Raw genomic sequence first — 12,025 nt, 5'->3', positions numbered from 1 at the left:
GCTAGCTTTGTGTGTGTGTGTAAAAGGTAAAGCTAGCTTTTTTTTTTTTTTTTTTTTTTTTGGAGACAGAGTTTTGATCTTTCGCCCAGGTTGGAGTGTAGTGGCGCAATCTTGGCTCACTGCAACCTCCGCCTCCCAGGTTCAAGCGATTCTCCTGCCTCGGCCTCCCGAGTAGCTGGGACTACAGACGCAAGACACCACACCTGGCTAATTTTTGTGTTTTTAGTAGAGATGGGGTTTCACCATGTTAGCCAGGATGATCTCAATCTCCTGACTTCGTGATCCACCTGCCTCGGGCTCCCAAAGTTCTGAGATTACAGGCCACCACTCCCGGCCAGTAAAGCTAGCTTTTAAAGCTCATACTGCTGACCTATAGGAGGAACCTTAAAGGTCATTAAGTGAAGACATAGCACTTGCACCAAAGAAGTCATAAAGGACAAACGTGTGGTGAGGGACTGTCCCTAACCAGCAATAGGAAAGTCCTCAATTGTTCTGCTAACTTGGAAGACTACTTGCAACCTAAATTGAGGGAGTGTAATTTCTTTCACTCAACATAATGTTTTTTAAATTTCATCCATGTCATTTTGTGTATTCATAGTTCATTTTTATTCTTTTTCTTTTTAAATGTTACTTACTTTCTCATTTATTTTTAAATGAACAAAAGTGTATTATTTTTATTGCTGAGTAGTATTTCATCACTCAACTGTTGACATTAGGATTGTTTCCAGATCCTGGCTGTTATGAATACAGATGTGATAAACATTCATATATAAGTCTTTGAATGGTGACAAAAGTTATTTGCCTGACCAAACTTTAGTCAGGCATCTAAATCTTCTCCTAGATCTGTCTGTGCACTTCCTCGTAAAATCTGCTTTTACCAAAAGAACTCTGCTAAGTACATTTAGCCAGAACTCCCATTCTTGCTATCTGATTATCCTCATCATCTGATCAGTTTCCTCATCCTCTCCCATCCCCCAGGTGATGTCTGATCACTCTGGCCTATCTTAAGCAAGAATCCTGTTAGGTCAGATGAACCAGGATCCCCCTTACACCTTACTATGGTTTCACTGTGTCCCCCAAAGTTCATATGTTGGAAACTTTATCCCCAAAGCAAAAGTGTCTGAAGATGGGCCTAATGGGAAGTGTTTAGGTCATGAGGGTTCCACCAATCAATACATTATAACAAATTTTATATCAGAATTAAAGCTAATTATGAAATGGCTTCAGGTTATAAGTTCTCTCTCTCTCTCTCTCTCTCTCTCTCTCCCCCCCTCCCTCCCTCTCACCTTTCTGCCTTCTGCCACAGGATAACACAGCAAGAAGGCCCTCACAAGATGCCAGCACCTTAAGATTGGACTTTCCAGCCTCAAGAACAGTAAAAAATAAATCTTCTTTTATAAATTACCCAGACTGTGGTATTCTGTTAAAGCAACACAAATGAACTAAGACACCCCTGATATTTCTTCTTAATAATGTTCCATCCACTGATCACCACACTTCTCTTTGGTTATAAATTCCCACATGTCTACACTGTTTTCAGAGTTGAGCCCAGTCTCTCTTCCTCACCCTGGAAGGGAGACCCTATTGTAGTGATCCTTAAACCTGTTTTGTTGGTCCTCAATAAAGTCTTCCTTGTTGTGCTTTAATAAACATTACTGAATAATTTTTACTTTAACAGTGAACATTGTTGCTATTTTCTTCAAGTCTGTGGCTTTTATTTTCATTTTCTTAATACTGTCTTTCTAAGAGCAGAAGATTTTAACTTTGTTGAGATCCAATATATCATTCTTTTCTTATGTGGTACATACTTTTTGAATCATATTTAAAGAATCTGTGCCTAACAAAGATCAGAAAGATTTTTCTTCAAGCTTTCTTAGAGAAGTTTTATAAATTCAGGTTTTACATTTAGTTCTATAATATGTTAATTTTTCTACATAATGCAAGGTAAGGATCAAGGCTCACTTTTTTTTTTTTTTTTTTTGCATAGGAATATGCCATCATTCCAGCACCATTTATTAGATTTACCCTTTCCCCCAAATAATTACCTCACCACTTTCATTGAAATCAATTGGCCATATGGGTGGGGGCCTATTTCTGGACTCTCTATCCTGTTTCATTGATATATATATATATATATGGCAAATGCACCTGAAAGCAATAATTTAACTTAAGCATATCTGGAGAATGACCCTACCATCTAAGAAGAATGTGTATTCAAAGTGCTGAGCTAAGGAATCCAGGAGTGGCCAACCTAGAGATTCCCTCCTTATCTGTGAAAGACATCTGAATGCCCAGCCCATCCCTTGGAACACAGGCCATATAGGGGGATCAAGGCCCTTTGTTTTGGATTAGATGGAGGTTGCTAGATGGAGGGTGTTAGGTGAAAATGCATGCTTCTTACAAACAGTAGCAGTTCTCCTGTCCAGCCTGCTGCCACTGGACCACCCCTGTATGTAAGTCCCTCCAATAAACCCTATGTCTCATTCACTGCCTCCAGCTCTTTTCTTCAGCCTCCTGGATACGGTGCCATCCCTATTAGAATCAACAGGGCTCCAGCACAATACCTTATGCCAATACAAAACTGTCTTAATTACCATACCTTTATAGTAGGTCTTGAAATCCAATAGTTATCTGTATCGGTTAATTCTAGGTCCAACATGGATGAATCTCAAAAACCACGTATGGAAAAAAAACATGGAGGGTAAGAAGCCAGACACAAAAGAGCATTTGCTGTAAGGCTCCATTTATATGAGGTTCAATAACATGCAAATCTGATCTGATAGTAATCAGAGCAGTAGTTATCCACCAATCTCTACCTTTTTTTTTTTTTTTTTTTTTGAAACAAAGTCTCACTCTGTTGCCTAGACTGGAGTGCAGCAGCATGATCTGAGCTTACTGCAACCTCCCAGATTCAAGCAATCCTCCCACCTCAGCCTACCGAGTAGCTTGGACTACAGGCATGCACCAACATGCCCAGCTAATTTTTGTATTGTTAGTGGAGACGAGATTTAGCAATGTTGTCTGGGCTGGTCTCGAACTCCTGGGCTCAAGCAATCTGCCTTCCTCAGCCTCCCAAAGAGCTGGGATTACAGGTGTGAGCCACTGTTCAGCCTCTACTAATCTTTATTCATGTAAATATTCACATGCACCTTCTTTCCATAGGCAAAACACACTAATCCTCTCCTAAAAGGAGGCAACTTCAATGTTTCATAAACAAAGGGGGAAACTGGAAGCAATAATGTGGTCTGCATCATATCAAAGGACTACCCTGGGACCCATAGAGTAATGAGGGAAATAGTCAGAATCGGTAAGCACCCCAACCCATCATCTCCCTAACCCTCAGCCCTGTGTTTTCCATAGAGCCTGATTAAAGTGATCTGGTGCTCAAGGTTTGGAGAAGGAGAGGCAGAAATAGGCAGAAAATGGAGGATGTAGTTTGGGATGTAGTGCCCTGACCCCTCTCTTGCTTCCAGTTTCTCTCACTTCCTCCTTCCCAGATGCAATGACTAGCAAATTCAGCTACAAAACTCCATGCGGAAATGCTGATGGCCATGGAGAGCACAGGCAGCAAAACCCAACTGTCTAAAACCATCCATCCAACTCACAACTGGGTAGGCAGAGACTACCCCTCTCACTCTTTAGTTTAAAAAGAATCATCAACATCTTCCTAAGTTTAATGTGAGGTAAGTTCTCTTCAGTGTCCCCAATAACCAGGCCAGTAGACATGCAGAACACGGGAGACTCTCCGAATATTTATTTAGTTGATTTCTGAAAACTCCACACTCCATAACAGACTCAATACAACTTGCAGTGTCCCTGAAAGTGGCCACTAGGGCACTGAGGAAGGGAGTGCCAAGAATGGGTTGCCCCAAGAGAGCTGGTGTGGCAGAGGATGTCCACTCGCAGATAGATCCACACTGGGCTGCAGGGGATCTTCTCCCAGCCCCAGACAGTGGAGCCAGAGTGGAAGTCCTAGGCCTCACACCTCTGCAGGGACCTGGTAACGCCTCCTTCACTCTCTCTGAGCAATCACCCAGCTGGCTGGTTTCACAGAGTCTCAGGTGGGAGCCCTGACACCAGAACCACATTGAACGCTTGCTTCACCGTTGATGATGTCTCTTTTTTGATAGATGTTCCCCCAGATATTGATGAGTCACCGTGGCCCACCTGGCAGGGTGGCTGGCCCTCTAGCTGCAATCAGTTCACTCCCTCCTTCCCACCAGCCAGAGCACGGCCCTGGTGCAGGCGTGGCTGAGGCAGGTGACCAGAGCACCAGGCAGGGGCACTTTCCAGACCCCAGTCTCCCTGCCATGCTCTATTGTATGGATCTCCAGAGGGTCCGTGGATTCCAACTGGGATTTGCAGAAAGGGTACTGGGAAGGAGTGGGAGGTTGGAAGGGAGGCCTAGTATAAGTCTCAGAAACAAAAGGGGAGTGGGCTGGGGTGATCACAGGGCCACCAGGATGCCCAGGGGCCGCAACAGATGCAGGAGTAAAATGAGGAACACTGCTGGATACGAACAGGTAGCCTGAGCCACCACTGCCATCAGCCACTTACTGTAGACACCAATTTCTGTATAAATTCCAGGCAAGCCGTGGCGACCACAGCCAATGCCCCAGCTCACAATCCCTACCTGTACCCATGTGTTATCATATTCACAGGCCAAGGGACCCCCAGAATCTCCCTGGAGAAAGAGAAAGAAACGAACTTCAGAAATTGAATAGGATCTATATCAGAGCAGACTGACTGTACTACAAGGTGTTGAGGAGACAGGCACACATAGGGCTTCCTCCAGCACCTCAAAGGCCCCACTGCCCAGATTTCTGTGAATATGACAACTGAATATGTGAGCATGGGAACTAAAAAGTTAAGGGGAAAACTTTAATATGCTCTGAGAAAATGATGACTTCTCATTTTCCAAACCACAGTGGCTGTTGAACATCTTGAACATCACCTCAGCATGGCAGCCCCCTAAACCCTTGTATTTAGCCTGAAGTTTCTCTACAACTCCTAACCTACATAGCCAGCTCCACACCCTCCAACTCAAGCAGAATTCTGCTTGTCCTTTCCCAAACCTCCTCTGCTGACCAACCATCTCAGTCAGAAAAATAGGGTCCTCTTGAACCTCTCCCTCACCCCCACTCCTACATGCAGTCAGTCAACAAGAATGGATAGGTCAACCTCAAAAACACCTTCACTTGCCTCCCTGCCCCAGGCACTGCTCAGGACTCAATTGATCACGGCCTAGGTGATGAAAACAAGCATTTAGACTTCTGTCTACGCACCACACAGCTCAGGGAGTCATTTATTGAAAAAGGCAAATCTAATTATGCTCACCAAAGCCCCCTCCCGAGTCCTGCCAGAGCAAAATCTGGAAAACTGGCACTGCACTCCAAGCCATACACACTCTGACTCCAACCCACTTCCCAGCCACATTTGCTGCCTCATTGCTCCAAATGTGTGAAGTGTCCCTTAACATGAGAAGTACCCTCAGCCCTCTGAGCCACTGCACATGCTATTCCCTCTCCTTACAATGCTGTTTTCCTCTTTCCAAGAAATCCAAATACTCATTCTCTAAGACCCAGCTCAAATGGCCCCTCCTCAGGAAGGCAGCTTGGTGCCGAGGGAAGAGTGTGGGTCTGGGAGTTGGTGCTCACAGGAGGATCCTGAAGTAACGTCCTTGGATCTCGCCTTCCACATTCATGCAAGGGGTGTGATGTTTATGTTGCAGGGTTGTGGTGTGGGTTAACTGAGATAATGAGGGTTAATGTCCACACTGGCACGGTGAGCATCACATAGGAGGACCTCAATTAGTACGGCATATGTTATTAGCATTTCCCACCCCAACTTTCCCACACACCAGCAGTGCCCCCAGGCAGTGCTCCTCCCTTTTGAAAGAACAGACCAGGCCAAGTTAGGGCAGCCATGGCAGGTTTCCCTTTATGAATCTCTTTAACTCAACTAGGTGTGAATAGAGGAAGCAGCAAATAACCCAGGCTCTGCCATCTGGGAATGGGGAAAGGATCCATGAACTTACCTGGCAAGAATCCTTTCCTTGTTCTTTATAGCCACAGACCATCCCTTTTTTTATTATATCCGTAGTAGATGACAAGGCCTTTTTTATTATCTTGTTACATTCCTCATAGCGCATGATGTATTGGTCCACCTCCTGGAGAATTTCTGATGTAACTTTCTCTCCTATCAAAGAAGATCATCAGATCTGCACAAGTGGACAATAGGCCCCTAAGCACCCAGCATCCCTCTGGAAAAAGACAAGGCAGTGAGTATTCTCCTCATGTGACACAGAAGGCCCAAAGTTGATATGAGGAGAGGAGGATGTAAGAAACAAAACCAAGACAGGAACAGGAAGAATATTTCAGGAGAGGGAGAGGCAAGGCCTTGCCAACCTGAGAAATGACAACCAAGTATCGTCACTCTAAGTATCAGTAGTAATAGTGAGAGTGTGTCCTGTGCATCAGTAAAGCATCTTTACTGTCTAGAGCAGGATCACAGATTCTCAGGCAGAAAATGCCCCAGAAGTACCAAATCCAGCTTCTCGCCAGGGATAGGAGGGCCTACACCCCACCAACAGGAGTCTTCTGGTTCTCTCTACATCTCCAGGAACAGAAAATACCCTATCCACCAAGGCAGGTGCTTCCAATGAGGAGCAGCTCTGACTGGCAGACAACTCATTGCCCTCTGAAGTGTTCCTGGGGAGAACTTTATAGCATCTGGCTCTGTCCAGGGAACCTAAAAATCCCCCCAAACCAGTCAAGCACAGTGCCCCCACAAATCCACAGAAGGAGATGTTGCCCATGTGTTTCTTCTTCTCCTGGCTCAGCAACTCCAGTTCCCAGGACAAAAGTCTTCCTAAATGACTGCCATCAACATTTCATTTGTGTTGCAACAAAAGAACTCAACCCAGTTTCTGGTGTCACCCAAGACAACCAGGAACCATGACCCTGACAGCTGCTAAACTGCGTGTCCCTCACAACCTGCCACCCACCAGGCAGTCTGCCTTCCTGCTCCTCTCTGTAGCCTTCCTGTCTACTCCAGGGGTAAGGGTGCCTCCTCTCTGCCCCAAGTTTGCTTCCTGCCTTGAAGTCTCACCGCCTTCTTGTGTTTTGCCCCATCCGGTCACCCAGCACCTGGTCCTAGCTTCCACCTGGAAATTCTCCTGAGGGATGCAGATAGGCTGGATGTTTGAGGTAAAATTCACAGGATGATGGAGCCGGAGAAGGGCAAGGTCATTTTGAACGGCTATAACTGTTGAGAACTTAGGGTGGACAAAAGCTCTTCTGACAGGGACCACCACACTTGTGTTTTCCTTATAGACACTCCGATCTCCCATCTTGACACTGTAACGGAGGTGGCTGTGGGAGAGAGGACATGCCTCTAAGAAAAGGCCTGGGAAACATCCTTTGTGCCTTTCCCATACATTTCCAACGTTTCTCAAACTGGCCTCAATCTTCCGGGCCACTACCCCTACCACCCCATCTCCATCACCAAAAACCCTTCCTTGATCACTCTCAAACTTGGTTTGCCTGCCCAACTTAGACATGCCTATAGCAAGACGACCAATGCAGAGACCCCCTCCGGCTTCACTGTGAGTTTTGTTTCGTTGTTGCCAAATTGCCAGGGCAGTGGAACTCAGTGGGTGCTTGAGGGGGCCAGCCTGGCCCCAGAAGGCCCCCCAGCCCTGCGTGTCGCTCCTCACCCGGAAATGCAGTGGCCTGCCGTCAGCACCCACGTGGTGGTGACCAGGGTGCCGCCGCAGATGTGCCTGCCTTTGGCCCTCACGCTCACCTGCCAGGGCCACCTCCCTTCCTCCGCGTCCACTCCTCCCACGATTCTCAGAGGGGTTCGGCCACACACTGGGGTGAGGATAGTGTAGGATGAAGAACTCACTCAAAGACACAGGACTTGAGTCCCCGGGGTGCCCCGACGACAGCCAAGAAGGAGCCGTGTCCCCCAGGGCTCCCGAGCCACACTTCAGATTCCCCGGGCTACCAGGGAGCACCTGCCCCAGCCTGGCGCCCAACGTCCGCCTGCGGGCCTCCCACGCAGTGAGTCACCTGGGAAGGACGTAAACAGATTGGGTGGGGGGCCCGCCGCAGGTCCTGAGGCCGGGCTCGCTTTGGGGTTCTCGCGGCCCTCCTCTGAGAGGAGAGCGGAAGGAAGGCGTGGCGCTGCCCTGCCCTGCCCGCCCAGTTCTGCCAGGGCCAGGGCTGAAGGAGCAGAAGCCAGGCCAGGAAGCCCAGGGAGCCCCCGCCAGAGGACATGTCATGGATACCGGCTGCCCCTCTCCCGACAGCTCGCGCCCCTGCGGGGGGTTGGCTGGAACCAGGGCTCCTGCGAGACACGAGGGGGCGGGGCCGGGCCTCGAGGGGTGGAAATTGCGGAGCGGACTTGCCGGACCCTGGTCTTGCCAGATTCCTTGTCTGAGTGGGAAATGTCGCCCTCGCGGTGCGGTTTCACTCAGATCCTCACTCCAGACTATGTCCAGCCAGAACCCTGCCCAGGACCAAGGCGTTAGGGTAATTCTGAGAAAACTGCCCTTGATGGAGACCTCCTGCTTTAGGGTCTGCACTTAGGAGGCAGGTGCGATGCTGCTCTTGCCCTTGCAGCCGTGGTACCTGGCCTGAAGCTGGTCGGGATAGGTCTTCTGGGAATTCATCGAGGAGCTCTCATTCTCCATAGCGTCCTCAAATCAGGGCTTCATTCACCAGACCTAGATATTAGGGTAGGAGGACTTTACAGATGAAGCAAGCTAGACAGAGGACTGGGCTGCTCTTCTGTTTCAGTCGCAGGGACATCTTTTAAACAGCCCGCAGGTCAATCCACTCTGATTAGCTCTGTGTCCCTAATGTCTATTATGTCTGTTCTGGTAGCTCATCCTTTTGTCTGCTACCTACTACCAAGCCTCTGCCTCTCCTGGCTTCATCTTTGTTGAAGTTGGAGGAAAAACAACAATAACAGCTTTTGAATTGCTGTATGTTCCACTTTTTCCTGTCCAAGAGTGGACAACCATGACAGTGTTTTCCAAGGATGCCAGTGCTCTCCTCACCAATTTATTGTTCTACGTCTTGGTGAAGGGGGTATTCTCTAAGGCCCTCTCGGAGTTCAGGGGAGTGGGCGAGCAGGTCATACATCATGAATCCATCCCAATATTCCCCTCTCTCTAACTCTCTCTCTACATTGAACAAGTGTAGGGACCAGCCCTACAGGGCCTGTGGGTTTTTCTCCTCATGTGTGGAGACAAGAGATCGTAGATATAACGACATAAGACAGAGACAGAAAGAAAAATAACTAGGCCCCAGGGGACCACTACCACCAAGACCTGTAGTGGCCTGGACTCGCTGCTATTTATTGTATTCTAGGCAAGGGGGCAGGGTAAGGAGTATGAGTCGTCTCAAATGATTGATAAGGTCACACAAGTCATGTGTCCACCGGACAGGGGGCCTTTCCCTTTGTGGTAGCCAAGGCAGAGAGGAAAGGCAGCATACATCAGCATTTCTTCTATGCACTTATCAGAAAGATCAAAGACTTTAATACTTTCACTAATTTTGCTACTGCTATCTTCTAAGAACTTAAAAGGAGGAGCCAGGTGTACAGGCGGAACATGAAAGTGGACAAGGAGCATGACCATAGAAGCGCAGCACCAAGGGAGATGTTTACACCTCCAGATGACTATGGCCAGGCCTGGCCAGTGCCAGGCCTCCCACAAGAGCTGGTAGAGCAGAGTGTTCTCTAACTCCTCCAGGAAAAGGGAGACTCCCTTTCCTGGTCTGCTAAGTAACGGGTGCCTTCCCAGGCACTGGCGCTACCGCTAGACCAAGGAGCTCTCAAGCGGCCCTTATCCGGGCATGACAGAGAGCTCACACTCTTGTCTTCTAGTCATCTCTCACAGTGTCCCTTCAGCTCCTAATTCTGTATATATAATTATAAAACAGAGATTATTATAATAATAGAACAAAAAGTAATACTACAAACTAATGATTAATAATAATTATATCTATATCCTATTTCCAGTATAACTTTTCTTAATTTAATTATTTTCTTTATTATACTGGAATAGCTTGTGCCTTCAGTCTCTTGCCTCGGCACCTGGGTGGCTTGCCGCCCACAAACAAGGAATTTCTGACATATCACACTTGGTAGCCAAGTGTGGGCCACCACTGAGTTCAGGTTTAAAACAACAAAGTAGCAGCCAGGCACAGTGGCTCACACCTGTAATCCCAGCACTTTGAGAGGCCAACACAGGAGGACTGCCTGAGCCCATGAGTCACGAACCCATATCCGGCCTGGGCAACATGGAGAAACCCTGTCCCTACAAAACATAAAAAGATTAGTTGGACATGGTAGCCTGTGCCTGTTGTCCTAGCTACTCAGGAGGCTAAGGTGGGAGGATCCCTTCAGTCCAGGGGTTCCGGGCTGCAGTGAGCCATGATCGCACCACTACACTGCAGCCTGGATGACAGAGCAGGACTCTGTCTCAAAAATAAAAATAAACAAGTAAACATGTAAAGCAAGGGTGTCCAATCTTCTGACTTTCCTGGGCCACACTGGAAGAAGAATTGTCTTGGACCACACACAAAATATGTTAACACTTATGATAGCTGATGAGCTTTAAAAAAATCACAAAAAAAATAATGTTTTAAGAAAGTTTATAAGTTTTTCTTGGGCCACATTTAAAGCTGTCCTGGGCTGTATGTGGCCCATGGGCCGCAGGTTGGACTAGCTTGATGTAGAGTCACTTTCACCTGCCTGTTTGGTATCTACAAACAGACACCAGCAAACTGAATTCAGAATTTCTGGTAAATGTACTCCTGGTAAATTTGGGCCCAAGCCTCTCTAATCAAGAGTCTGCAGAATCCAATCCTATACATATCTCCCAAGTTCTTTCCCATGAAAGTTAGCAAAATCTTGCAGTTCTTTTTGTAAGGAAGCCTTCTCCCCCTGGGTTATACTTTGTATCTGTCCTTCCAGAGCATGCTGGGATCTGACTGTACTTATTAGGTCTAGAGGCAGTAAAGATTTGCTGAAGTGGTATGAGTCTAGAGGCAGTAGATCTTTAGACCTACTAGAGGTAGGTATGGAACTGGCATGCCCTTATCCTATAACTTCCTCAGTTGAAGTCAATACAGTAGCTCTAGGGTAGAGAGGACCACCCTTGTCAAAACAGAGGTTGCACTGCTTCTGTTAGCAAGGGAAGTTCAATGTGGCCGGGAGTCAGATGTCCTAAATCTATCCAAATGTGCCTCATTTAAATTTTCATGGTCTCACTCTTTCCCAATCAATGCCCTGACTTTTATGTAAGAATTATAATGAAGCTGTTAATTCCATTTATGTTGAAATTCAGCAACCCAAAAGATGAGATACTACATTTCATTTTCAACTACATCAATCCTGTAGTGACAAGGAATATGAAGTTATTTCAGGAAATCATAGAAGCTTTTAATCCAAGAAACTAAAATTCAAGATTGCCATTTGCCTTCTTTAAAATTTTCGTGTAGTAATAAGTAACCAGTCTTCCCCACAGTCCTTATATCTTTCATTTCCACAGTAACATCTATTGTGGCAGCCTGTTATCTTTTAATGAACTGTGAAAAGCAGACTGTGGCCTAGAGTGAGACTTTAGAATCTGTGAGAGCTGCAAACACAAAGCAAATTTGCATCTACTGATAGGCACTTCTCCACAAACTTCCACCAGGTCTTCAAGAGAAAGATTAGAGGAAGGACAAGAGACCAAAGAAAGCCTTGCCCACGGTGCAGTCTTTGGGGAGGTGAGCAGAAGCCACTGTGGGAAAGGCATGACATCTGGCCTGGATCCTCTACTCTGTTTCCCAGCAACCCTACCACCACCACTAACACTACCACTACCACAAACACACACACACGCACACACAAATACACCAACCCTTTGCCACCAGGGGGTCAGAGGGGGCATAAAAATGTCACTTCCAGGGCACAGGTAAAAGCCTATTATAGCTGCGTGAACATAACATTAAATATCCTCTATTTC

General features: G+C 46.9%; 1 protein-coding gene across 1 annotated transcript; it reads right to left on the bottom strand.

Annotated features, from left to right (window-relative positions):
- Positions 1-3,378: 3,378 nt before the first annotated feature.
- PRSS42P (serine protease 42) lies at positions 3,379-8,282 on the bottom strand. The gene is given in 6 exon segments (XM_038004047.2): positions 3,379-4,684; positions 6,038-6,195; positions 7,111-7,373; positions 7,718-7,874; positions 8,064-8,202; positions 8,205-8,282. Coding segments are annotated over 6 exon segments (1,032 nt in total). The 3' UTR covers positions 3,379-4,447.
- Positions 8,283-12,025: the final 3,743 nt, after the last annotated feature.

Source organism: Chlorocebus sabaeus, chromosome 22, assembly GCF_047675955.1.
Source record: "Chlorocebus sabaeus isolate Y175 chromosome 22, mChlSab1.0.hap1, whole genome shotgun sequence".
In the NCBI taxonomy this organism is placed as follows: Eukaryota; Metazoa; Chordata; class Mammalia; order Primates; family Cercopithecidae; genus Chlorocebus; species Chlorocebus sabaeus.
Note: the sequence above shows the minus strand (reverse complement) of the source record. Positions and strands in the feature narration are given on the sequence as shown.